This window comes from Epinephelus lanceolatus, chromosome 15, assembly GCF_041903045.1.
Source record: "Epinephelus lanceolatus isolate andai-2023 chromosome 15, ASM4190304v1, whole genome shotgun sequence".
NCBI classification, from domain to species: domain Eukaryota; kingdom Metazoa; phylum Chordata; class Actinopteri; order Perciformes; family Serranidae; genus Epinephelus; species Epinephelus lanceolatus.
In genome coordinates, this window is record NC_135748.1 from 39131103 (window position 1) to 39156314 (window position 25212).

Below are 25212 nucleotides of genomic sequence, written 5' to 3' on the forward strand. Positions count from 1 at the left end.
ATCTCCCTTCATTTAAGTGAGAAATATTGGAAAATGTCAAAAAAGTCACCAAATATTATTATATAAAACTGACACTACTTTAGTAAGTACTAAATATATAAGAATCAAAATAAACTCAAAGTACCAAAAATAAAAGTTCTCATTGTGGTGATAATAATATATAGCATTGTATTATAATTATTGATGCATTAATGTGTTCATCACTTAAATGTTGCAGGTGTAAAGGTGGAGCTCATTTTAATCACTTTAAATACTGCTACATAACAGAGCTCTTTATACAGTATTATTTTATTGATTATATATTTTTTATTAATTATCTAAATCTGTAAAGTAACTGAAGTTAAAAGATAATTTTACATTTGATCTCTTTTTAAATCCCAGACGACAGTTTTTAAATCTTCTCAGCCAGGTATCTTATTTTGAAGGTGACAACAGGAAGCGCAGGTGTTCGTTGCTGCTAACGTCACACAGCTCCGTGTGTGAGCAGCGTGCAGGGGGCGGGGTTTACCGGACTTGGTGCCGCTGTGGATCAGTGGGTCAGTCTGGACGGAGCTGCAGGAGGAGCGGCAGCAATACGGACCTCAGCCCGACTCTCACTGCTTTCTGACGGCTCTACTCACCTCTGCTGCCCCGGGGCATGCTGGGATTTACCTGGACCTGGACCTGACCGGACTCGGGACTCATTTACCGGATTAATTTCACCTGTGCGTGCGAAAGGACCGTGAAACCACCGGTTGATAGTGGGGGCTTCAGAGGAGAGCAGTGTGAGGATCTGAGTCTGGATTCACTTTCTGACCGGGTCCGTTTAACCCGGGTCACTCGTCTCACCTGACCCGACCCTGCTGCCTCCTCCGCGGCAGAGCGTCCTCACGGTGTCCCGCTCCGCTCCGCAGCATGCAGCCTTGAGCCTGCAGCTCCTCCGGACCCTGATGCTGCAGAGCCCCTGAGGTCACAGCGGACAGTGTGACGGAGGACATGCTGCTGTCCGCCCCCTCCAGGCGGGACAGAGCCGCTGCTGACGCGGAGGCGGCGGAGCGGCAGCGCTCGGTGCGGGAGCGGCTGGAGGCCACCGTGTCCGGGCTCGGGGAGCTGGAGTATCTGCGGCAGCGGCAGGAGGTGCTGGTCCGGGCCGCGTTAGAGCTCCGGGAGGAGAAGGTTGTTGAGGAGGAAGAGGAGGAGGAGGAGCGGCGGAGAGAGGCTCAGCTGAGCTCCGAGGAGAAGCTCCTGGAGGAGAACATCCTGCTGCTCAGGAAACAGCTGGTAGGTCCTGACCTGTCTGCCGCTTGACCTCTGACCTCTGTCTGGGACGGAATGACTCAGGTGCGGTGTGTGAGGTCACAGGTCAGAGGTGAAGGCGGGGTCAGCCACTCTAACATAACAGACAGACTAAGCGTTGTTTTGACCTTAGGTAAACTTTATTTATTTATTTTTTTTTACAGTATTTATTATATAGTCATAGAGGTATTATTGTTTATCAATAATTGATTCAGTCAATAAAGCCTCAAAGAATTAGGAAAAGTCCTCAGATATTTAGTTTTGTCCAAAATAAATTCAAAGCTTACTGAGAATTGAATCAAAGAAAAACTGAAAATCTGACATCAGTACAGATTGTAAAAAGACTCACATGATAAATCAATTATCAGTAATTATCAATTACTATTGCTGTTGATCTATTAGTTAAATCAGGTTACTTAATAGTTGACTTTGGCTTAATTTCACACTTATAATGATTAATACATGCTCTACTGATTCAAATAAATATGAGTCATATCAGATAAAGCTGATAGAATAAAGATCTGAAAATTGATTTAAAAACATTTGAAAACATCACTTGAGACAGTTTTATACATAATCTGCAGTTAATTGTTTAAATGTTGCATAAAAACGTTCTGTATTCATTAGGACCAGTTATAAGCATCTCAAACTATATTACAGTAATTCACGTGCAGATAAGTCTAATAAAATAAGTGAGCAAATCTTCTGTTTACAGGATCTTTTTACATTTTTCCAGTGACAATTTCATCTAAAAGACACAAATACCTTAACAGGACATGAATTAAATCTCTATATGTATGTTACTACATTTTTTTGTTATTAATACTATTAATGAAATAGTATTTATTTATTTATTTATTAAAGAATTTTACTATTTCACTGCTAGTACCTACACATTTTATTATGATATTTTTTTTAAATATATTTTGTTATTATAAATATCTGACAACAAATCTCAAGTCAAAGTCCACTTACTGGCTTTTTTAAACTTTTAACAATTCATCTTCAAACTCCATCTGAGGAGACAGAAAGGTTTGTTTTATGTTCCAGGAAAAACTAGAGTCAAATTTTGTTTTCAAGGATGAACTTTCATGTTTAAAATTTGTAAGTGTTTCAGGTTAAGTCTGTTGAAATGAAACCAGTAAGTTATCCTGTGAAAAAATATTCTTTCATTTAGTAAATAAACACAGCAACCTGATCTGAATCAGAACCAGCAGGAACTTAATTAACAAGAATAAATGACCCAGAATAGAACCCTGAGGAACACCTTTGACACATTTAGTTTATTTAACTTTAAAGGCTGTTTGTTATCTAATGAACGTCAAACCACACAGGACACATGGACAAAAATAAATAATAAGAAATATAAAGTACTGTAGATTTACAGGTTTTGTTCACCAAAGAAACAAGACAATTGTTTCTCATAATTACAAGAAGCTGAAGGTGAAAAATAATCGATAAATGTTAGTTAAAAAAAAAATACTTTAACTGTTGATAGAGTCATATTCATTCACTTCTTTTTCTTTATGTTTTTTATTAGAGTTCATTTGTGTCTGTAATGTCAGATAATAAACATCCTGATGACCAGAAAGACGATGATGTAATCATGGATCGTGTGTGTGTGTGTGTGTGTGTGTTTTCAGTGAAAGAGGTGTGATGAGTCGATACGGCCTGAGGCACACACACATATTATGTAGCCGTCACGTTGGTGTGTTCTCAGTCGTTTGTTTGAACAGGTGATCCCAGGTCATGTGAGTCTACAGCTGATCACCTCCACAGTCTGATGAGAAACTTTCTGTCAGCTTCTGGCTGTAACCACGGAAACATCAGACAGTTCTGAACTGGCCTGTGGTCGATCCACTGTTGTTCCATTGTTGGCCAGTAGTCGGTCCTTTGTCATCCCATGGTCGATCTGTTGTCGGCCCATGGTTGGCCCACAGTCGGCCCATGGTTGGCCTGTTTTTTGTCGGCATGCCACTCAGGGTAAACGCAAAGATTTAGTAATAATAATGCAGATTTATAAAAGTTAAATAGATTTGATGGAGACAGTGCAGCCCATTCTCACTCCCATTTCGTCAAATTCCAATGCTTGGTCAATGGCCCTCAGTGTCAGATACCAACACATAGAGGCACCCTTTAGCGGCAGTATGAGATACACTGGGCAGAGGCTTTTTTTTTTTTTAACATTCTGAGCAACTGCCATCGTATGAAGAGTAAGAAAGTCCATGACCCCACATGGAGTTGGGGTGGGAGGGGAGGTGGATGGGTCAGAAAAACTCTGGACTTTTACCTGGGAGCCTGCTGTTTTTTTCCCGTGTGAAACTAAAGGTCAGTCAGGTTATTTTAATAGTAGTGTGGTAGTATGTGTAGCATGCTATGCTAGTGGCGTATGTGACGTGAGTGTATATTATGTTAGCAACAATCATACTTGTTTTAAGCCAAACCGTGATGTTTTTTTCTGAACCTAACCACGTGCTTTTGTTGCCAAAACGTGAGGAATTAAACCTAAAATGTTTTTTTTATTATTTTTAATTATTGTTTAAAATATGAAGACCCTACAGTGTAGCCTATGCACGTGGCCTACGCTGTTGTGAGCTTTTATACTTGTGCGGTGGTGTGTTTGTGTCACTCTGCAGTTACACCTCTAAAACACTAGTTGGCAGCAGGGTTTCTATGACGTACAAGTACACAAATCAGCTTCACTATAACTCGCGGCATTCACAGACAAACACTTGTCTTTATCTGGACACATTTTCCCCGCAAATACAACATGCTAACTTTTTTAGCACAAGCCTATGGCATTTTACATTGTATAAATTAGCCTAGCAGCTAGCAGAGATTCCCTCTACTCGTATGAAGCCAGGGACAACAGCAACATTTAACAAAGTTAACGTTACAAAATTTGACTCAATTACAACTCACAAGGTTCACTGACAAAACAACTGTCTTATACTAAACATGTTTTCCAAACAAATATAACATGCTAACGTTATTAGCACAAGCCTATGGCATTTTACACTGTGTAAATTAGCAATTTAGCAATTAGCTATAAGGGGAGGTTTCCTCTGCTCATATGAAGCCAGGATAAATCACACAAAAGACTTAAAACTCAACTCTGTCCCTCCATTCCACGATTGTAAAAGAAGCTAGTGTCTTTAGATCTTCGTGACAAATGCTTTTGGACACCTAGACTTGCAGAGATGTTCGAAGGCGACTTGGTGGTCAGCTGACTTTCAGCTGTCATCTCTGTGCTGCGTTCAAGTGCAACTTTTAACACATCAGGCGACACGTGGGTGTGTCGCTGTGAGAGCTTTGAAGTGGGTGTGAAGTCAAACAGCTGAGAGCAGCTCCAGTGTGGAGTTAGAATATTTACTTTTCAGAGACGAGTCGAGACGTGGACACTTCTCTCTGTCCTTGTGAAGAGGTGAATGCAGCTGTTTTTATTTAAAGGGTTAATCAGCTGTTTGGTGTCGATGTGAGCGTCAGTGTTTCTGCAGCTGCTCGGTGTTTCAGGACTGAATCATGTTTTCACAGACAGGAAGTCTCATCTGTCTTATTCTTCTCTGAGGAGGATACAGTCGTGTGTTTTCATGTGTTGTGTTTGTGGACTCTGTCCGTCCTGCAGCTGCAGCTCTAAACTTGAATCTGGATCAGATTAGTCCCCCCGCCCCCCCATAAGCAGGAACAAATGGAGATTCCTGCGAGCTGCTGGAAACTCTGCAGATCGCCTTTCAGCTCTGTGACGAAGCAGCTGAGACACAAACACAGAAAAACTGCTCAAACCGTCTGCAGGAGACCAGAGACAGGGTCTGGTCCTGGTCCTGGTCCTGGTCCTGGTCCTGGTCTGGGCTGGACTTCCTGTTGAACAAGTTGAAATTGTTTCAACCCTTACTTATAATTCTGTTCATGGCCGGAGGGTCAGAGTACAGAGACAGACACAGACCAGTGCAGAGAATGAAGTGGACGTGATGCAGCTCGTGGTCATGAGTTCAGTATTTAGAGATGATGTGTCGACTCACCTTCATCTTTATTAAAACAGCGTGACGCTGACTCCTCTCAGTGTTCAGGACTCAACTCTGATGGACTCTGACTGTGAAGCAGCTCTCAAGCATATTCTAATAATGACGAATAAATCATCGTGTGGTGTGTGTAGAGATTTTAATGGTTCACTGTTTAAAGAATATTTTTGGCTGTGACATCACTTCCTGCTGTGGCTCAGCTGTCAGCTGGTTGACTGACAGGACAAACAGCTGGAGGAGCTTCGCTTTGTGTTTGAACATGGTGCTCAGACCAGAGAGCAGCTGCTGCACAAACTGGAGCTGATGGAGGATACTGGTGTCTTATACTGTTATATCAATTTCAATATCTTTTTATACTGGACCATCATACTGGTGACTTATAATGGTCCCTTAGACTGGTTTCTTATACTGCAGCCTTATACTGGTGTCTTATAATGGTGTCTTAGACTGGTTTCGCATACTGGTGGCTTATACTGGAGCCTCAAACTGGTCCCTAATTCTGGTTTCTTATAATTGTGTCTTATACTGAAGCCTTATACTGGTTTCGCATACTGTTGTATTATACTGGTCCCTTATAATGTAGCCTTTCACCTTTGTCTTATACTGGTTTCTTATGCTGGTGTTTTGTACAGGAGCCTCAAACTGGTATCTGAGACTTATGTCTTATACTGGTGTCTTACTAGAGTCCTTTACTGGAGCCTTGCACCTTTGTCTTAGACTAAGGCCTCATACAGTTGTCTCATGCTGGTGTCTTATTCTGGATCCTTATACTGGAGCCCCACGGAGGTCTGATGGGAGCTCTGTGGTCACAGCTCTGAGATCAATCTGTAACTGATCAGTTATTGATCGGATGTTTGAACCAGACGAGAGAGGCAGCAGTGTGTTTCTGCTCTCTGCAGCTCCGTCGCAGGAATGCGGCACATGACTGACCTGAGAGCAGCGCTGCATTACCCGCATGTTTTCCATTTGATTCACTGTGTGTGTGTGTGTGTGTGTGTGTGTGTGTGTGTGTGTGTGTGTGTGAGTGAGTGCCCCCTGAAATAAGCAGCAGTGTGTCAGCACATCATCCAGACTTCAGTTTGTTCTCACTGCATTGTTAAAGAAGCATATCTTCTGCGTCTGCAAGTTTACATCTTTATACTTTAAAGTCAGAATAATTCACCAGTATATTATTATTACTGTTTAGTAATTTGAGCAATTTAAAAATGATAAACAGTCCACAGAATATTAATTAACAATTTAGATTTCAGTTACGAATTTAGGAAAAACTTCACTTATCATCTCCAAGGTGAGGATTTGTATCCGAACATTTTAAAATATTTATATATTTATTTTTAATAGATTTTTTTAGCCTGTTGACATTGTTTACTACTTACCTGCACACCGCTCACACAGGCTTGTGCCTGGGCCACACTGTCTGTGTGAGCAGCCCTGCCGAGGCACGGCTCAGCTGCTAACTGATAACTGATTTAACTGATTTTTTTTCTGCTTAACACTCACAGTTTTCAGCAGAAGTAGACAGTAAAAAAGGTCTTTTAATAAACTGACATAGTATGTCTAGATCACACACAAACATTAAAATGTATGAATATATTTTTTAACTCATCACTGTTTCCATTTCAAATAAGCCTTCTGACAACCTTTCTGTGGACAGAATCCCTTTTTTTGTCAACAGAAGGTTTTTTATTGTGAAATATTTGCAGGACAGTGTTGTTGAAAATCCAGTGGTTTGCACTGCTTCGTAAATAAGTGGCTTACCAGCTTTTAATTGTGGAAATGCAGTAGTTATAATAGCAGCAGCAAACACCGCAGACTTGTTGAGTAATAATTAAGCTTTGGCACGATATGAATGACGTTAAATCGTCAACTGTAGAATGAACATTTTCAGTCTCACATTAAATGGTCCACAGAGGTGATCTCTGTGGTGCATCACCTTCTGCCTCTCCTGATAGTGTAATGTTAGCGGTTAGCATTAGCACTAGGGCTGTCAACGAATATTCTAAATTCGAATTTAAATTCGAATTTGAAAAAAAAATGGACCTTCGAATGTGAAAATTGATATTCGATTGTGGAGAAAAAAAAACACCACCGCAGCTGTCCTCTTTGCGAGTGGGAGGTGGGAGTGGCCATGGAGCTGCACGGCGCGGCACAGCCGGTGTGAATGACACAATCGGTTAATATGGGCGCCGAAAGGAAACTGGCTTCCCTTCTCGGTGCTTCGAGGCTATTCGCAGCACTTCCGCGGGCGGTGTGGCCTAACGGGTCAGAGAGGGGGGGCGAGCGAGAGGTCCACGGTCGTTTATAACGTAATGTTATAGATAATTGTTTTATGTGTTTTAATGTGTAGGTATGTAAATGTTTTCAAAGGTGTTTATGCTGAAATAAAAATACCTACAAGTAGTTATGTTTCCTTGTATTAATACATACAGAACTATATTTCCTTGTATTAGTTTGCCCTCTTGTGGACATAATGCGAAAAAAAAAATTCGAATGGTTCGAACCTATGAGTTATTTTTAGAACGAATATTCGAACGTCATTTTTGAGCAATTTTGACAGTCCTAATCAGCACACTGAATGTGACCATTTTTTTCCCAATAGTGTTTTGAATGTGAGATTGTGATTCCGAAAACTTAATTGTTCATCAGACGCGACAAAAGCGTCTTGTTTTCACATGCTAGTAGGCCGAGGATGTGGCAATAAATAGTCACTCTAGTGTTACACTTTGAGCACATATATAGCCTATATTAGGGATGACTAGTTACTCATGTTGGTCTTTAGTTTAGTATTATTACTCAAGTTTACTCAAATGTGCACCACCCGGGTCTGATTGGAAACAGCCAGCTAGCAGTGCTTACATGCAGAAATGCCCACCGTCATGTCTCCACTGGTTAGCTAGCCTTAGCCGCTCTGTGCTGGGCAGCAGCTGGGTCTGATGGGAGCTAGCTGGCGGGGCCACTCATTTGGCAATTACAGCTGTTAACCCCATTCCAACCCAACAGCGTTGCTGCGGAAACATTGTACCCACACTATGGCCTCCCCCCCAGGTCGCCCTGGTGTTTAAGCAAACCCCTTTTAGCATTATCAACTATGTTATCACTCTTAGCTCTGTTAGCACAGTTAGCAGTAGCTATCAGCAGAGCTAGTGGTGCTAACATATTTAACAGTACTAAAGAGGTTTTGCGGCTCAAAATGAAGCCACTTACTCATCGGGGCGCCTGCAGTGAGACTGAAAGGTGGCCACCATGTTTGTGCAACAATGCGTCCTGCTGCAGGGACACTGTCCCCAGCAATAATCGCAGACGAGGAGCCCCACCCAGCCAGTGTGGAATGCAGAAGCTAACGCTTACCAGTGGAGACCAGAGGGTGGGCAGTATGTCATCATGGCTATACACATATATATGGCTCCATTATCAGCAGTGGGTGGATCAGTCTGTTACATTTTACCAGTGGCTGCTTCTGTCTGTCTGTTGGCAGCTCTCCCAGATTAAATCACATACTGCACATGTCTGTGATAATTGTAAGCCAAGAATATACCGAGTGTCCCAGAGGGAGCGTTTGAGAATGTCTCTGCTCTCAGCTGATGGACAACATCACTGAAACATAAAGCTTCCTGCACACAGGCTGTGAGGGTTTTTCTCTCTGCAGGATCAGTTTAATAGGAAATGAAGTGAAACCTGAGAATGGTCCTTTAAAAACAGACGGCAGCAGATCTGAGATCAGAGTTTCTGCTCATCAGCAGGATGAAGATGACTGTGTGTGATGATGAAGCTGCTCGTTATCACAAGTGTATGTTGTGTTCAGGGTCATTGGCTCCTTCAGGTCCTGTGACCTCTGACCTTTGGTGTCAGATACTCATCTGCAGCTGCAGCTCAAACCTGAGAGAAGCCAGATGTTTTGAAAGGACAGAGAGAAAAGTTCAGTTATCTGGACTAATGTCCTGTCAGCGTTACATTCTTACAAAGTTATCTCGTCTGTAGTAAAGCCAGTCTGCTGGCGTCAGCAGGATGGCTGCCCCCAAGTAGTCGACCAGAAAGGTCATTTACCGGCAACTCTATCAGGAGCTGCGCCTTGTCAAAATGAATCCAAACCTATATGACTGGAGCATGTGTGACTTTAATTTGAAAGGACAGACACAGGAAGTGTCCACACTCAGCAGTCAGACAGGAGTCAGGTTAATTTCCAGGGCTGGTACCTGCGGTTATTCCACAGGCTAGTTAATAACATGTCGGGCAGGAAATCCAAAGTGTGGGATCATTTTGAGAAGGTGAAGGACGAACCCAAGGTGATATGTAAACTCATCTTCATTGGTCGACTACAAACATGACGTATCATCTGAAACATGGAAGTAGCTACATGCCCATTAGCCCACAGCGTCATTAACAGGCGGCTCGCTCAGTGTGTGACGTGCACTTGTAGATAAAATATAGGCCTATATTAATGAAGGTTCATTAGTACGGTTTTGTATTTCTCTGTAATGTAGCACAGTGTTAACAATGTTACTGATACTATTCTTTCTCACACCTTCAACTCAAACCACCAAAATATATCATTTAATCATTACATTAATATCAGAAACATGCAGGAGACCAGTCGACTAATGGACCTAAATGACGACTATTGGTCGACTAGAAAAATTCTTAGTCGGGGGCCGCCCTAGTCAGCACAGGGTTTCCATGGTCATGGAAGACCTGGAAAACTCATGGAATTTCAGAATCTTGTTTTCCAGCGCTGGAAAAGTCATTGAATTAGCAAAAATCATTTATTGGAATACTCATGGAATTTTGTTGTGTATAATGAATTAAACACTTACAGTGATCTTCCAAGGATAACCTTCCATGTAATGTAACATAACAGCTTTTGACATAATGTAGTTCTAATATGTGGATTAGGGCTGCACAATATGTCGTTTCAACATCGACATTGCAATGCACAATAGTCGCATCACAGGACGTGCAATATCAAGTAAGGCATTTTAACTCAAACAACTTATCTGCTGCTTGAAACAAAAGGAAAACTCTACGGTTCTCATTTTTCAGGACAAACACCAACCAAGCCTTCCCTTTTAAGAAAGGTTACATGTTTATATGAGGTAGTGGGGTGGTGTTTGTTGTTGAAAGTGAGACTCTGCTGCGTGTGTGTAGAAAAATACCACAATGTGGGCCGGCAAGTGCCACAGAGAACCCTGAGAACCCTGGTCAGCAGGTCTGAATGATGAGCTGTCTAACGTCTGGACGGTTGTAAATATAACGGATCCCAGGACTGACCCCTGTGGAGCACCATAGGTATCATATCATTAAACACTTCTGTGGCCTGCAGGCTGATTTCCTTCAACTTCATTTGAATCTGTTGTAGATTAAGCTATTCTTTAGTCTCAGTCAACCCTCTGACATACAGACCCTGAAACTCAAAACAGAGAACACACAAACATCTCTCTGAGACTTCTTCAGATCTCAGATCTGCTCTCTCTGTCCTCCGTGTTTACTGAAGTTACACAGCTGTAAACCGACTGTCAGCAGATCTGAGGTCTGTTCAGAAACTTTGAAACAGCTTCAAATGGTTTCAGTTGTTTTATATCTGACTTCAATCAGTTTGTTGTTGGTTTTAAATCATATTTTCGGTCTTTTGCTCTGTAAATAGATTCACTCTGTTTGTTCTGGTTTCTGGTTTCTGTCTCTGACTGTTAGAGGTTCCTCTGGTCCCCTCTGGAACCAAACCTTTAAGCTCTGTTTCCACCAAGCAGTTTAGTAAAGTTCAGTTCGGTACCTTTTTTTTTGGTTTTCACTGTGAAAAGTTGTGGATGGTACCAGTGGGACCCTTCCTTACCATCCCCCATTTTTGGTCCCCCCTCTGTTGGGGTACCTAGTAGGGTTGTAAATCACCAGTTTCATCTCAATACGATATTTGCTGATGTTACAAAGTCTGCCATGTTTTGTTATCTGGCTTGAAGCCCTGAAGGCAAACTTCTCCAAACAGCCATAAAACATGAATTACAACAGAAATATAAAACTCAGCTCAGTAATGACTGTCAAGGTTCATGGACAAAACATTTTTTTTGCTAATGACCCACATTAGCCTGACATTATTTTTCTTACTCACCATCAGTTTAAGTCACTGCATCTCCTGACAGAACAGCTCGGTTGAATTTCAGTCTGTATACAGGTTTTTTCAGCCGAACATTGTTGAAACAGAGCAGTTAATGTTGCTGTAGTGAGATGTTAGCAGGATAAGATGCCCGTCCAGGCAGGTAACATTATCTTGCGTTTTATCTCATAACGGCATTGTTTACATACGGCATGTGCTCTGTCTGTTGACCGGTATCTCTCCATAATCGAAAATATTTCCACACTGCTGATTTACTCCCAAGTAAATTACGTTATCGCCATCGTCTGGGTTGCTTGCTATCTGCCTGCTGCTGTTTGGCAGTGACACAGATTTTCTAATAAAGGTGTATTCTTAAGATGATGATATGGATTGATTATTGAATCAATATATATGATCCAGATTGATTGATCGTTACACCCCGAATACCTAGCACACAGATCTGGTACTAAAAGGTGGAGCTGTGAACACTGCAGTCTGTGGATGATAAACGAGGTGCAGACTTCCATCTGTGTCACAGGTGATGAGGAAATGCATTGAGTGGCAACAACCCCACCCACATTTAAGAGGACTGTTTGCAGTGGAAACATTAGGGTCTAGGTACCATGTCTGAAGGGTTACTTTTTATTCCAAAGGTACCCTACGGAAAGTGTTTGGTGGAAACGGGGCTCTAGAGGTTCCCTTGGTCCCCTCTGGGATCAGGACTCTGTCAGATGTTTGTTGTGTGTGTGTTGAAGAAAACAAACTGAAATGTGAAACAGGAAGCGGAGCTGAAATGACGAAATGTCTCATTTTGTCCATCAGAACTGTCTGAGGAGGAGGGACGCTGGACTCATCAGTCAGTTACAGGAGTTGGACCGACAGATCAGTGACCTGCGATTGGACACCGAGGTGTCACATGACCAGTTGGAGACAGACAGCCGACCCAGCTCAGGTACCAGGAAACCTTTGTGATTATTTCTAAGTTCTGAGTTTCTTTACAAGACATCTGTATGAAGATCAGTTCAGTCAGCTGTCTGAGGACATGACCTGATGATGAAGTAGTGATGAATAGTTTCAGAGTTTTTTTTTTGTTCTGTTTGATAAAATATAAACTGAAGTTCAGAGGTTTAAGTTCAAATAAGAGGTGAATGTAGAGAGAGAGAGAACTGTGTCATCTGCATACAGACTGATATTTACTGAATGAATATTCATGTGTCTGTCTCTCTCTCTCCTCTTGTCTCTCCTCTTGTCTCTCTGCCTGTCTCCCTGTCTGTCTCTCCTCTTGTCTCTCTCTGCCTGTCTCCCTGTCTGTCTCTCCTCTTGTCTCTCCCTGTCTGTCTCTCCTCTTGTCTCTCTCTGTCTGTCTCTCAGGTTTCTATGAGTTGAGTGACGGGGCGTCCGGCTCCCTCTCTAACTCATCTAACTCCGTCTTCAGTGAATGTTTCTGTTCAATGGCTGAAGCTGATGGACGCCTCCTGTCTGCAGGTACACAGCCTATTCACAACCAATACAAAACCAATATACAACCAATATGCAACAAATGTATATACCATAACTATTATACCTTATATCTTATAAACCCATGAGGGTTGGGCACTTTGTACATGACACGTAAATAAAAATAATCAATCAATCAATCAATATACCACCAGTGCACAACTCATACACAATCAATACAGAATCAATACACAAATACCCAAACAATATCCAACCACTATATAATCATCACACAACCAAAATAACCACTAAACAACCATCGCATAACCAGTACAGATCCAATCCACAACCAGTATATAATCAATACACAACCAGTATAGAACTGATCAGTCCATTAATTGATCAGATGATCAGCAGGTCAGAGGGAGGGAGGACGATGATATGTCAATCAAATTATTAGATGAAATATGAAATATTTTCTCAGCAGCCTGTTTGTGTGTCTTTTAGGTTTGTTTGTTTGTTTGTTTGTTTGTTTGGACGTGATGAAACATCTGGAAGCTGTTTCCCTGTTGAAGGCTCAAACTGTCACACCTCAAACACCAGCCTGCTAACACCTGCAGCACACACACACACACACACACACACACACACACACACACAAACATGCGTCCTGACCTTTGACCTGCAGCTTTGCAGCAGCTGATGAGGATCTACTTTCTGTGCTGCAGGGTTTGTGTGTGAGGCTGCCGTGCTGAGGCTGTGTTCAGACTCGACACTCAAACATCTGTCTCTGATTAACTGATAACAAGTGTGAACACACCCAAAATATTTCACACAGCTCCGACTCTCTGCAGCAGCAGATACATTCAGAACGAAACTTAAAACCAGCTGGATTTTATTTTCAATCAACCCAAAGAGCAAATGTCAATAAAGAAATGTAGGTACTGACTTACTCTTTGAGTTTTATTTCATTAGTTTTCCATCAGAATATCTGATCATTTAAATCAGTTTCTCCTCACAGTGACTGCAGCATGATGAACCTGAACTCTGGTTCTGTTGATGTTGGAGAAAGTTCTCAGTCTGATGTCATCACATTAACTTTATTTAGCTGACGCTTTTATCCAAAGAGGAAGTAGTGGATTTTAACTCATTATAGAATGAAGAACGTCAGACACACTTGATTTGTTTTACAAAGCAATGCTGGAGGACACTTTCTTGAGTTACATAGGCTAGACAGGAAGTGATGTCATGAGTTTAGCTCTGCATGTTTTTTTAATGCTTCCACACTAGAAATAGCCATGGTTAGAGGCATCCATCTATACGTCCCATTCTTGTAAATGCTATATCTGTGGCTGTGGTGTGACTTTTGTTTGTACATCCCTGAAGCCATCAAATATTTTTCCTTGAGCCTCCCTGAGTGACTGGCAGACATTTCATGACCCTCCCTCCACCATAAATTAGTTAATACATTTTTCAAAATAATGCCAAATTATAAATGAGATCTAAAATAAAATGATTTTGCAGAACTACCTAGGGCTGCCCTGACAAAGAATTTTCGTCTAACAGTCGTCATTAAGGTCCATTAGTCGACTAGTTGCCCGCATGTTTACGATATTAATTTAATTATTAAATGATATATTTTGGAGGTTTGAGTTGAAGGTGTGAGAAAGAATAGTATCAGTAACATTGTTAACACTGTGCTACATTACAGAGAAATACAAAACCGTACTAATGAACCTTCATTAATATAGGCCTATATTTTATCTACAAGTGCACGTCACACACTGAGCGAGCCGCCTGTTAATGACACTGTGGGCTAATGGGCATGTAGCTACTTCCATGTTTTAGATGATACGTCATGTTTGTAGTCGACCAATGAAGATGAGTTTACATATCACCTTGGGTTCGTCCTTCACCTTCTCAAAATGATCCCACACTTTGGATTTCCTGCCCGACATGTTATTAACTAGCCTGTGGAATAACCGCAGGTACCAGCCCTGGAAATTAACCTGACTCCTGTCTGACTGCTGAGCGTGGACACTTCCTGTGTCTGTCCTTTCAAAGTAAAGTCACACATGGTCCAGTCATATAGGTTTTGATTTATTTTGACAAGACACAGCTGACTAAGCGACCAATGCAATCTTGCCGACTAATGACCTTTCTGGTCGACTAATGTTTGTTTGACTTTCAGGGGCAGCCCTACCTAATATAGTGCATCAGTAAGCATTATGTGTGTTAATGAGTGTAGCCATAGAGCATTATAAATGCATTATAATTCACTATGAATGCCCTTATAATGTATTATAGATGTGGTCTTCATAGAAAGTGTTACCATAATTTCTATTCTTACAGTTTCTGGTCATGATAAATGGTGTAATTTTGGAGATTTGTAAAGAAAACATGCCACATGGTTCCTTAAAAAATGGTGGTAAAATAAATAAAAAATGCAACTATTTTAATTTTTATGCCCCTCCCGTACGCCAAAATAAAAGATATGCCTCTCCCCATTGCTTAAAATCTTATTTGACATGCCTCCCACCCCCTCCTCCCTCATAAATAACGAACAGTCCCTTGATGTTAACTGCTGGCTGTTTTAGCTGACATTTGCAAACTTGTAAGCCAAGAATAAATTCTACTAGATAGGGAATAAATTGTTCTTGTAGTCCTGAGCAGCTCCCACAGTGTAATGCTACACCCTCTCCCCCTCTCTGAGTGGGTATTCAGCATCAGTTCTGACACATAAATCATTTTCATGTCATGTCCAGGATCAGTGGTGAACACGGAGAGTTAACAGCACACTGTCTCCACAGGAAAGAATTTTCCACTTAGTGATGCAGCCGATCCAAACAGGGTCATTACCACACTCAGCAGAGCGTTTCATCAGAACTGCTCTGCTTGGAAACCGCTCCGCTCACAGTTAACTTCCTGTCAGCTGTTGACATTAGGAAACACTGCAACACGAAATAAACTCAGATCCACGGAGACTGTTTATGTTTGAAGCTGTGAAATGTCGAGCCGTGTGGTTTACAGCAGCCGTCGTCCACAGACTTAAAATAACATGTGAATGTCCTGAATGTGCAGCTGTGTCTGTTTCATAACATCACACTCTGTCTCTGTCTCCCCTCAGATGAGCTGGCCAGCTGTTTGGAGTGTGACGGTTTGGTTGGAGGACTTTGCGATGACTCGTCCTCCTCTGGTACAGTCCGCCGCTCGCTCTCAGCTCCTCACCCACCCACCCTGGACCCCGTCTCCTCAGTTGCCTCCTGTGACTCCCAGTCGAAGTACCACTGCGACCTGGTGGCCCGAAATGGCAGTGATATTTACCGCTACCCGAGCCCGCTGCACGCCGTGGCCGTCCAGAGCCCTGTCTTCCTGCAGATGTTGGGTCATGGAGGTCCCAGCAGAGATGAAGGGCTTCTAAAGAGCGTTGAGGCTGGTGTTGATGCACTCAAACCAGAGTCTTCCCCTCTTCCCGCTTCAGTTTCAGCTCCTCTTGTATCTCAGAGCTTCTTGTGGCCGGCTCCCTCTCCCTCTTCCTCCCAAACTCCTTCCCACAAGCGCCTGGACAGCTACATCTACAGTCTGCTGCAGCGGAAGGCCCTGCCCATCAGGACTAACAGACCCAGGACCAGCATCAGCACTGACCCATCAAAGAGCATCCTGAGGCAGGCCAGTCTCTGCATGAGGCAGCTATCTGGGTCTGGTTTAGGAACTCTGAGGGGGTCAGAGCTCAAACCCTCGTGGGCGACTGGAGGGGTATCAGCTGAAGGTGCCTCCACCTCGTCTCCTCAGAGGCAGTGGTCTGTGGAAAGTAAACCTGAGGAGTCAGATGTTTTCCCTGAAGGCAGTGCCGGCACAATGCAAAATGGCTTCAAGATGAACAGCAGTGATTTGGCACAAAACCAGAACAGCTCTCCTCTTAGTGATGGCATCCAAAACGGCTTCTCTGTCACTAATGTTGACACAAGCACTAACAGTCTGCTGAAACAGAAAAGCAAAAGGCTTCTCCCTCCCTCAGCAGCGTCCACAGCTACTCTGCCTAAAGACTTCAGGGAGCTGGGCAGTCCCCAAGCTAACTCCTCCCCCAAAGACACCAAGCAGCCATGTTACTTTCCCGAGCAGGAAGTGCTCCTCAAATCACCGCCAGTTATCAAAACACAGTCAGCGACTCCCAAAAACAGCCCGAAGCCGCCACAGACTGTCCCCACAGAGAAGGGTGACAGGTCAGTGCCTGAGATCGCCAGCTTAGGCTCCTCCTCCCAGAGTCAGGATGAAGCAGGAGGAGGGAGTCACATGGTTAATGCCAAGCATGTTTCTGCCCAGCGACAGAACATCAAACTCCGCAAGGGTGGCAGCAAGAATGTCAAGACTGTCAAGGTGAAAACCACGACTGTGATGAGGACGAGTAAGCTGTCTGACCATGATGAGTCTCTGTCAGAGAGAAGAGGTGACCAGTCCCACCACAGGTCCAGCTCTAAAAAGTCCCGCCTGTTAGAAGATGGTGGTTCAATCAACATCAAAGTCTCCAAGAGAGCAGCTGGACATGGCGTGTCCTCCTCTAGGCTCAAACGCCTCCCTGCATCCATCCCAGAAGGCCGAGTTCTGGACAAACACACCACATCAACACTGAGCAGTGTGCGCTCAGGTGCATCAAGGCACCATCACCATGGAAACCACCACCATCATCATGGTCACCACCACCATCATGGTCACCACCATCATGGTCATCATCACGGGCGTGACCAGGTCGTGGTTGTTGCCAAACCGAAGTACAAGAGAAATGATTACCGGAGGTTGCGAGCGATCATGGAGGTACCGTATGATGAGGCATTCAGGCGCGCTCAGCGGCGGCAGAGAAAGGAGCTGTTGAGTCATTCTGCAGCCAACGCATACCTCCCCTCCTCTGAGCAGGTGAGCAGCCCGTACTCCTACGTGGCAGGAAGTGACTCTGAGTATTCAGCCGAGTGTGCGTCGCTCTTTCACTCCACCATCGTGGACACCAGTGAGGACGAGAGGTCCAACTACACCACCAACTGCTTCGGAGATAGTGAGTCCAGTGAGGAGGAGTACGTGGAGGAGAGCACCACCACCAGTGATACTGAGGAGAGTGGAGGAGGTGGGGCCGGCGGTGGGACAGGTGGAAAGGGCAGGGTGTGGAGCCAGGTAGGGGCATCTGGGGCCAGGGCGGCGGGGCAGGAAATGACTCCAGCTCAGGCGAAGGCCTTCGTCAAGATCAAGGCCTCTCACAACCTGAAGAAGAAGATCCTCAGGTTCAGGTCGGGTTCTCTCAAACTCATGACCACCGTGTGAGTCAGCAGCAGGCGGACAAACTGGACCACAGCCATGTCTGCTGGTTGTCTTACCCACGCACTTCTGATATACCTGAGCTGAACCTGACCTGATGGAGAGCAGACAGTGCTGTGGAAGGACAGGTGCTGCATGGGAAAAGACACTTTTCTACACATTTAAACCAACATCAAGCCTCTTCAGCCTGAGAGACAAACCAGTTGGCCATCTTTGTAAAAGCATGTGACATTTTTAGACAACATCAAAGCAAACAGTCCTTTTTTCTTTGTTTACTTTCTTCTGCCTTAAGGCCTCTGCACACTGAGTCCGTTTCATCCTATGTTTATTTAATCCATCACCCGAAAAAAGCACTACGCACACAAACCTTGCACACTGAGTCCAGTTGGCTTTGTTGTATGTGTTGCGAAAATTTACAGTACGAGACACAATTAAAAGACACATTTCTTCCCTTGCTTCTCCTCACTGCTTGAAGAGTGGGGAATGAAAGGATACTGTGCAACCTGTTCCTGTCATGTTGCAGATGTGTCTTGCCGCCACATTTTCTTAACTGCTTCTTGCTGGAGCAACTGTCGAAAGATGCTTGATGGATGCCTAAAGATGCAGAAAATCGAACCTGTTCCAAAAACTTTATTGACAGACAAAAGTTTCACAGTTGATGTGCAAACCTTATTGACAGAATGCAAGGTTTCAGACGGACCCAGTGTACAAAGGCCTTTACTCTTCTGGTTTTAGTCAGGAGGTACATCTGATGCCTTCAAACACGGCCTCCCATGTTCACCAGTTGAGTTCATGTGAACTACCCAGTGTTGTTGTCGTCGTGACCTTAGGTGGCACATTATGACCTGTGGAGGATTGCCTCCTCTGTTGCCTTCTCTTCTTCACTATAGCTTTTTTTACACTGCCTCGTTACGGCGGGAAATTCACACCATTATGAGGTCTCACCATTCTGTATAAAAGGCACAGAGTTGTCTCGCCTTTTAAGCCAGGAAAGGAGGTAGTAACAGTGCCAAAAAGATGTCTATGTAAATGGGACAGCTGGCATTGATGGGATCATTGGCAACATGGGGGTGATGTTTTGACGATATGTTATGCGTGCAACCCACAGCTGGAATTTAGCCAATAGCAGTTAGTGGCTAACTCAGAGAAGAACAGCAGCCAAAAATGTCCACATATTGGGAAAACAATGAGGTCCATGAGCTCCTTACCCTCTGAGCAGAGGACAAGATCAGCCCCCATATAACAGGGACAGTAAATGATCGTTGGTGCCATGTTAATGCCATTGTTATTGTTTAGAAAAGGCTGCTGAAGTATGTAATATGTCGCGCTAGAGGCTGAAGCTGCTGATTCCGCAATGCCGCTATGCTGTCGTTGCCATTGTGTCGGCCTTATAGCACGACCTCTGTGTAAAAACAGTGCTCTCACCCTACCTTCAGGTGGGGTTTTGTGGAAGTTCAAGTTTAAAGTTGAAGTGCTTTAAGTTGTGAGTCACCACCTCCCACAGTACTGGGCTGTTCACATGGACTCTGGGTAAACAACACCAAATGTGACGGTGCTATACAGCGTGAACTCATACGTTCCTGGGTTCAGACTCACTTCATGATATCAGACATGGCTGCCCAAACAATAAACAAGTATCACTTAAAGAAGTTTGCACACTTTTAAAACACTCTAAAGATTTGAACCGGTGGTTCTGTCCACCCGGATTAAACTGTGTCTCTGTGCAAGTTTCTGTTTCTAACAGCAGCCGATCAGACGAGCCTCTCACATCCTGCTTTCAGGATTAATGCAGCATTAGATGCTTCAGGGAAACTGCTGTTAGTAAAGAGGTTAGTTTGGGAGTTTAGATTCAGCCAATCAAATTGGCCTCCTTTACTTCCTCCCTCTTTCCTGGCCCAACAAGTGCCTCAGCCGACGTTAACATGGCTATCAGTAAGACCTGAGAGGAAGAGTCAAGTTCTCAGTCTGCTTCAAACTGAACAGTTGGTATGACGTGCAGCACGTCTCAGCCTCCTCCTGCTGCATCCCAGCTCTGTCTCCAGAGTAAAATGTTAACAATGCACATTTCTGCAAACCACAAATACACAAATTTATGTTACATACATATCATATTGTGTGTCTAAAGTGACGCACTATCTAAGCTGGCTTCGTCAACACCTAGGAGAGACGCCTGCCAAGCTACAAATCACTGTTGAAGAGAACAAACAACAAAACCGGGTGTTTTATAGTGACCTATCACTGTGTTTCCAGCGAGGATAGCGCCATGAAAAGCAGTTGTTTTTTTACCAAGCCATTGCTGCATTTGCTGCAGCTTTTTAGCAACTAAATGTTTGTGTTTTTAGCAACGTGTCATTGCATTTCCTACCGTGATAGTGCCACCAAATCTGAGTATTTTAAGCCAGAACATGATCTTTTCATAACCATAACTAAGTGGTCTTTGTGCCTAAACAACTTCACATTAACAGCAGAATAACTAGGGTTGAAGCAAATAATCGGATTAATTGAGTATCCAGGAGAGACAATGTACTTGATACACTTACAAGTCCTATACAAGTAAAGTTTTGTCAACATCTGTACTTGTGATAAAGGACAATCATCATTAGGGTAGCTGTGTTTAATCTCTTTTGATCATAAAGGACCTGAAGCTTAATTCTGAGATTGTTCAGTAAACACTTTTCTAATAAATAATAAATATATAGCAACCTCTGCCCAACCCATATCAATATCAGGCTTAAAAGAACAACTTTCAGGTAGGCCCCACCCACTTCAGGTCCAAATGCCGCCCATTCCCAGTACAGATACAAATACAGATCATTCATTTGGTTAAACAGACACAGTTACAGATAATGGTGTACTCGCTCATCACTAATAAAAACATACAAAGGTAATGTATCTGTGGTTTGCAGAAAACAGTAGTTACCTGTATGTAACTCCAGTTCTATGAGTATGTGCACAGCCCTCTAACAGGTGCCAAGGCGATGCCTCAGAGGAATAAATTAACAGCGAATCCCATTACAGAGCAGAGCACATACGAAATAGAACGTACACTGCCAACATTTCTGGTGATTGGGTTGTGCCTCCTACTGCCTCCATGGTATCGCTCCAAAAATTCCCTGTGGCAGCATCATATATTAGTGTAGAAATACTGGTTTGTTAATGGGGCTCTCCACTAAATGGTTTTACGGAACGTGTATTTGAATAGCTAATTTTTGCCCCGGGTCCCAGAGCTGGTTAATCCAGTCCGGCTTTGTAGTTTTGAGGCCATAAACCATATAAATGAGGATAACAACGCTCACTGAAGGGATTTCAGAAGCTGCTGAAAAATCCAACGAGCTTTGAATCATGCTGATACCTTCAGTGTCTGTGGGACTAAGTTTTGTGGTCTCTGGTGGAAGTGGGGCTGTAGTCAGGTTCTCCAGAAAGATGTTTGGAAAGTTCTCCAGGTGGTTCTTCAAATGTTTTTTAAGACGTCTCTTTAGAGGGTTCTTTAGAAGGTTGTGCAGAAGGTTCTTCAGATGATCCTACGTTGTGTTGAGGGTTGTATCCTGCGGCAGTAATCTCCTTATTTCCTGCACTTTGAGACAAACTGTCAGCAGACAGACAGACGGTGTAACCCTGTTAATCTGGTTTTTGTATGTAGCCTTGTTTTGTATTTATTATCACATGATCTTTGCCTTTGGTTGTAGCGCACCGGCACGGCACGCCAAACGTCTGTACATGCTTCTCTTTTTATTACACAGTTCTGGTTTACGTTGTTATTTTTTATGAAAGCTATTTAAACCTAATATATTTGCTTATTGGATACCGCACATGGTACGGACTTACAGCTGGTCGAGCTGCAGTATATAACATTTATACTCAAAGTCTGATGTGTCTTTTTTTAACACTTCCACCACTGATGCCACGATAATCTTTTTATACAGCATTTAGATGTTCGAGTGAAAAACCAGACCGATGTTTTTTTTTTCGAGGTTTTTATCGTCACTGCTGAGGTGGAAACCTTATCTTCATTATTCTGCTTTCAGATCAGTAAAATGAGACCTTTTTGGATAATGTAAAAAAGAAATAAATCTGAACCATCCAACAGGAAGTTTTCTTGTTTACAAAAACAACCAGATGCCTTTCAGGTACATGAGGATTTAACCATTTTCACCCTCTTTACGTTAATATCAGAATGCATTGCTGTTTTTTTTTCTATCAAATCTGCTACCATATGAAATGGGTCATTGAAATGCTGTTGACACCTCTGGTCAAACTCAAACTTTGCCTGGTTTTAGCCGATACAGACAGATGTCTTTTCACCAACATAACATTCACTATCAGTTCAGTTCTAACTTTCATTTTATGAGTTGAAGGAACATTTTTCTGTTTGTGTTTCTGTCGTCTCAGATGTGTCAGACAGATGCTAACACTTTTATCTTTGGCTACATGGTTGATGCTATGGTAGCTGCAAATAGTTAGCATAAATAATACGCAAACAACATCAGCTCCCTGCAAACAGCTAGCATATTAAATGTTATGTTAGCTGTTTCAAGCTAACAGGTGTTATACTAAGATGTTTTTAGCTTAGCTTAGCACAAAGAATGGAAGCAGAGGGTACTGTTAGCCTAGCTCTGTGAAAAGAGAAAGAATCTACCTTCCAACAGCTATAAATCTGTCAGATTGCGTGTTTTCAACTAAAAGGTGTTTTCAGGTCTTTTCAGATTTACGTCTTGTCTTAGCTTAGCTTAGCTTAGCTTAGCACAAAGATTTGAACGGGGTAAACTGCTAACCTAGCTTTGTCAAAAGATAACGAATCTACTTTCCCCACAGCTCCAAGTCTCTCGGATACATGTTGTTAATTAAAAAGGTGTTTTAGTTTAGCTTATTTTAGTTTAGCATTAAGACATGAAGCAGGTGGAAACTGTTAGCCTAGCTTATTCAAAAGTAAAAAGAATCTACCCTACATCAACTCTGATTTACATGCTGCTAATTAAATATATGTTTTTAGCTTAGCATAGCTTAGCTTAGCTCAGTTTAGCTTAGCACAAAGACTGGGAGCAGGGGGAAACTGTAGCCTAGCGCCACCAAAAGAAAAAGAGCCTAGCTTAACTTAGCTTAGCACAAAGACTGATAGCAGGGGGAAACTGTTAGCCTAGCTCCATCAAAAGAAAACAAATATACTATCCTATGATTTACATGTTTTTACTAAAAGCATGCAGAAATAAAAATGTTAAAAGGAGACATGGTGGTTTTAGCTGCAGTTAGCGCTTTAGCTAATAAAAGTTTGCTGAATAGCATCTGAATTGGTCAACTGAGGGTTTGGACATAAATTTAAATATCTTTGAACAGTCAGAATAAACATTAAACATAATGTATGGTAATGAGATGACATTCATGCTCGACTGTCCCGTCTGTACTTTGGGATCATTTGCTGCAAATTTTCAGTATGTTTATCTTGTGATGGAGCTAAGCTAACAGTTCCCCCCCTGCTCCCAGTCTTTGTGCTAAGCTAACCTAAACGCACAGAGATAAAACTGATATCCATCCTCTGACTCTGGAGACGACAGCAGGAAAACAGGATTTCACTAAATGTCAAGAGTTTTTGAATTCGCAGCAGGCTGCTGCCAACACTTTGATTCGCAGGCTGGAAATGTGTTTGCCTGAAGCTCTTTAAAGTCATTGTTCTCCAGTCTGGTCCACTTTTACATGTTCCAGACATAAATAGCTCCCACAAAGCTTTAAAAAGAAAGCACACAAAGCTTCTTTTCAGCTGTCGCCTTCTGTTATTCTGAGGGCTATTTTCAGTTTCTGATGACTTTGATTTTCTCTGGAAACACATGATATTTAAAACTTAACAGCCAAAAACCTTCAACCAAAAGTGAAACTCGACTCGTCGTGAGGTTTTACCACCGAGCTGCTTCACACGTCACTCCTGTAAATGATCATATATGCAACTGTAAATGACTGTTACTGATGTGTGTGTTTGTATATAATGTCTGTGTATGCCAATACTGGTGCTTAACCTTTTTATGCTTCATTAAATGTGGACTTTAACATTACTGTTTGGTTGTTCTGGGTTCATCTGGAGCTCTGAGGGTTTGTCTCCCTGCTGCTCAGCCCGATCACAAGATATTTACACCGTGTTTGTGTGTTAAGCTGCTTCACACACTCCTGGCTGCAACCTCTGTATCAAATCTTTTTATCTGCATATTTCTGAGTCTCTGCGGTCTGATCGTGCTACTAATTATTTATCCACAGCAGCAACAGCGTCGCCCAGCCAGTCTGAGAGTCCGCAGCCTGCTGCAGCACGCTAACATGCTGATGTGAAGGTTTAATGTTCACCATCTTGGTCTCTATTTAAACCTTTATTTAAACAAGAGAAAACAGCCTAAAAGGAATGTTAATAAAAAACTGAAAAGTCACCGTGAAGGGTTGTAGTATTTAGTGTTTCTGATAAATATGTAACAGAAAGTTAAACCATCTTTATTATTAAACACTAGAGAGTTATCTTTTGTTTCGATTTAGCTTAGCATATTAGCATGCTAACAGTAGCTAATTAGCAGTAAGACAAAGTGCAGCTGAGGTTAATGGTGATCTTCAGTTTTGTTCTGTCTTTTACACGGTGTCATCTTATATTTCTTTACGGCCACCACGTCTAGCCAGTCTCATTGCAACAAACAACCTGTGGTGTAACCGTGCGCATCAGCGTTTTACACACAAATCTGGGATTCTTCAATATTTTCTCACCTGAATTTGTTCATACTCTGAAATTGAATGCATACTTGCCTCAGACTGATGATAAAGGCCCACTGGCTCCACTCTACTGCCATGAAATTGCAACCGATTGATATAAAGATTCTGATTTACCTCCAGACAGGTGTTACAATACATAACCTTGCTGGAAGATATCAAAGCCCAAGCCTTCATGAGTGAGCACATCTGCAGAGACTGACATAACATATTTGAAGAGAGCAACATAGCTCAACAGCTCTCTCAGACTTTAGAGACACATTTTGCTGCAGCTGTGTTATTCGCAGTCTTGAGACACACTGCTGTCACCTGATACCTTCCGAGGCTCAAGTCCTGTCTATCATCAGTTAAATGTCTACAGGG

General features: G+C 42.7%; 1 protein-coding gene across 1 annotated transcript; it reads left to right on the forward strand.

Annotated features, from left to right (window-relative positions):
* The first annotated feature begins 529 nt into the window (after window positions 1–529).
* Window positions 530–24519, forward strand: dact1 (dishevelled-binding antagonist of beta-catenin 1). Its single transcript, XM_033642965.2, has 4 exons — window positions 530–1260; window positions 12199–12328; window positions 12748–12861; window positions 15941–24519. The coding sequence occupies exons 1-4, from the start codon at window positions 976–978 to the stop codon at window positions 18121–18123; spliced, it is 2712 nt and encodes a 903-aa protein (XP_033498856.2). The 5' UTR covers window positions 530–975; the 3' UTR covers window positions 18124–24519.
* The last annotated feature ends 693 nt before the right edge of the window (window positions 24520–25212 follow it).

What these genes read in the sequence shown, in the direction of transcription:
- dact1 (XM_033642965.2), top strand. Translation starts at nt 976, where the DNA reads ATGCTGCTGTCCGCCCCCTCCAGGCGGGACAGAGCCGCTGCTGACGCG. An exon ending in AGACAGCCGACCCAGCTCAG is followed by an intron (nt 12,329 to 12,747) that starts GTACCAGGAAAC and finishes TCTGTCTCTCAG; the next exon opens with GTTTCTATGAGTTGAGTGAC. An exon ending in TGGACGCCTCCTGTCTGCAG is followed by an intron (nt 12,862 to 15,940) that starts GTACACAGCCTA and finishes GTCTCCCCTCAG; the next exon opens with ATGAGCTGGCCAGCTGTTTG.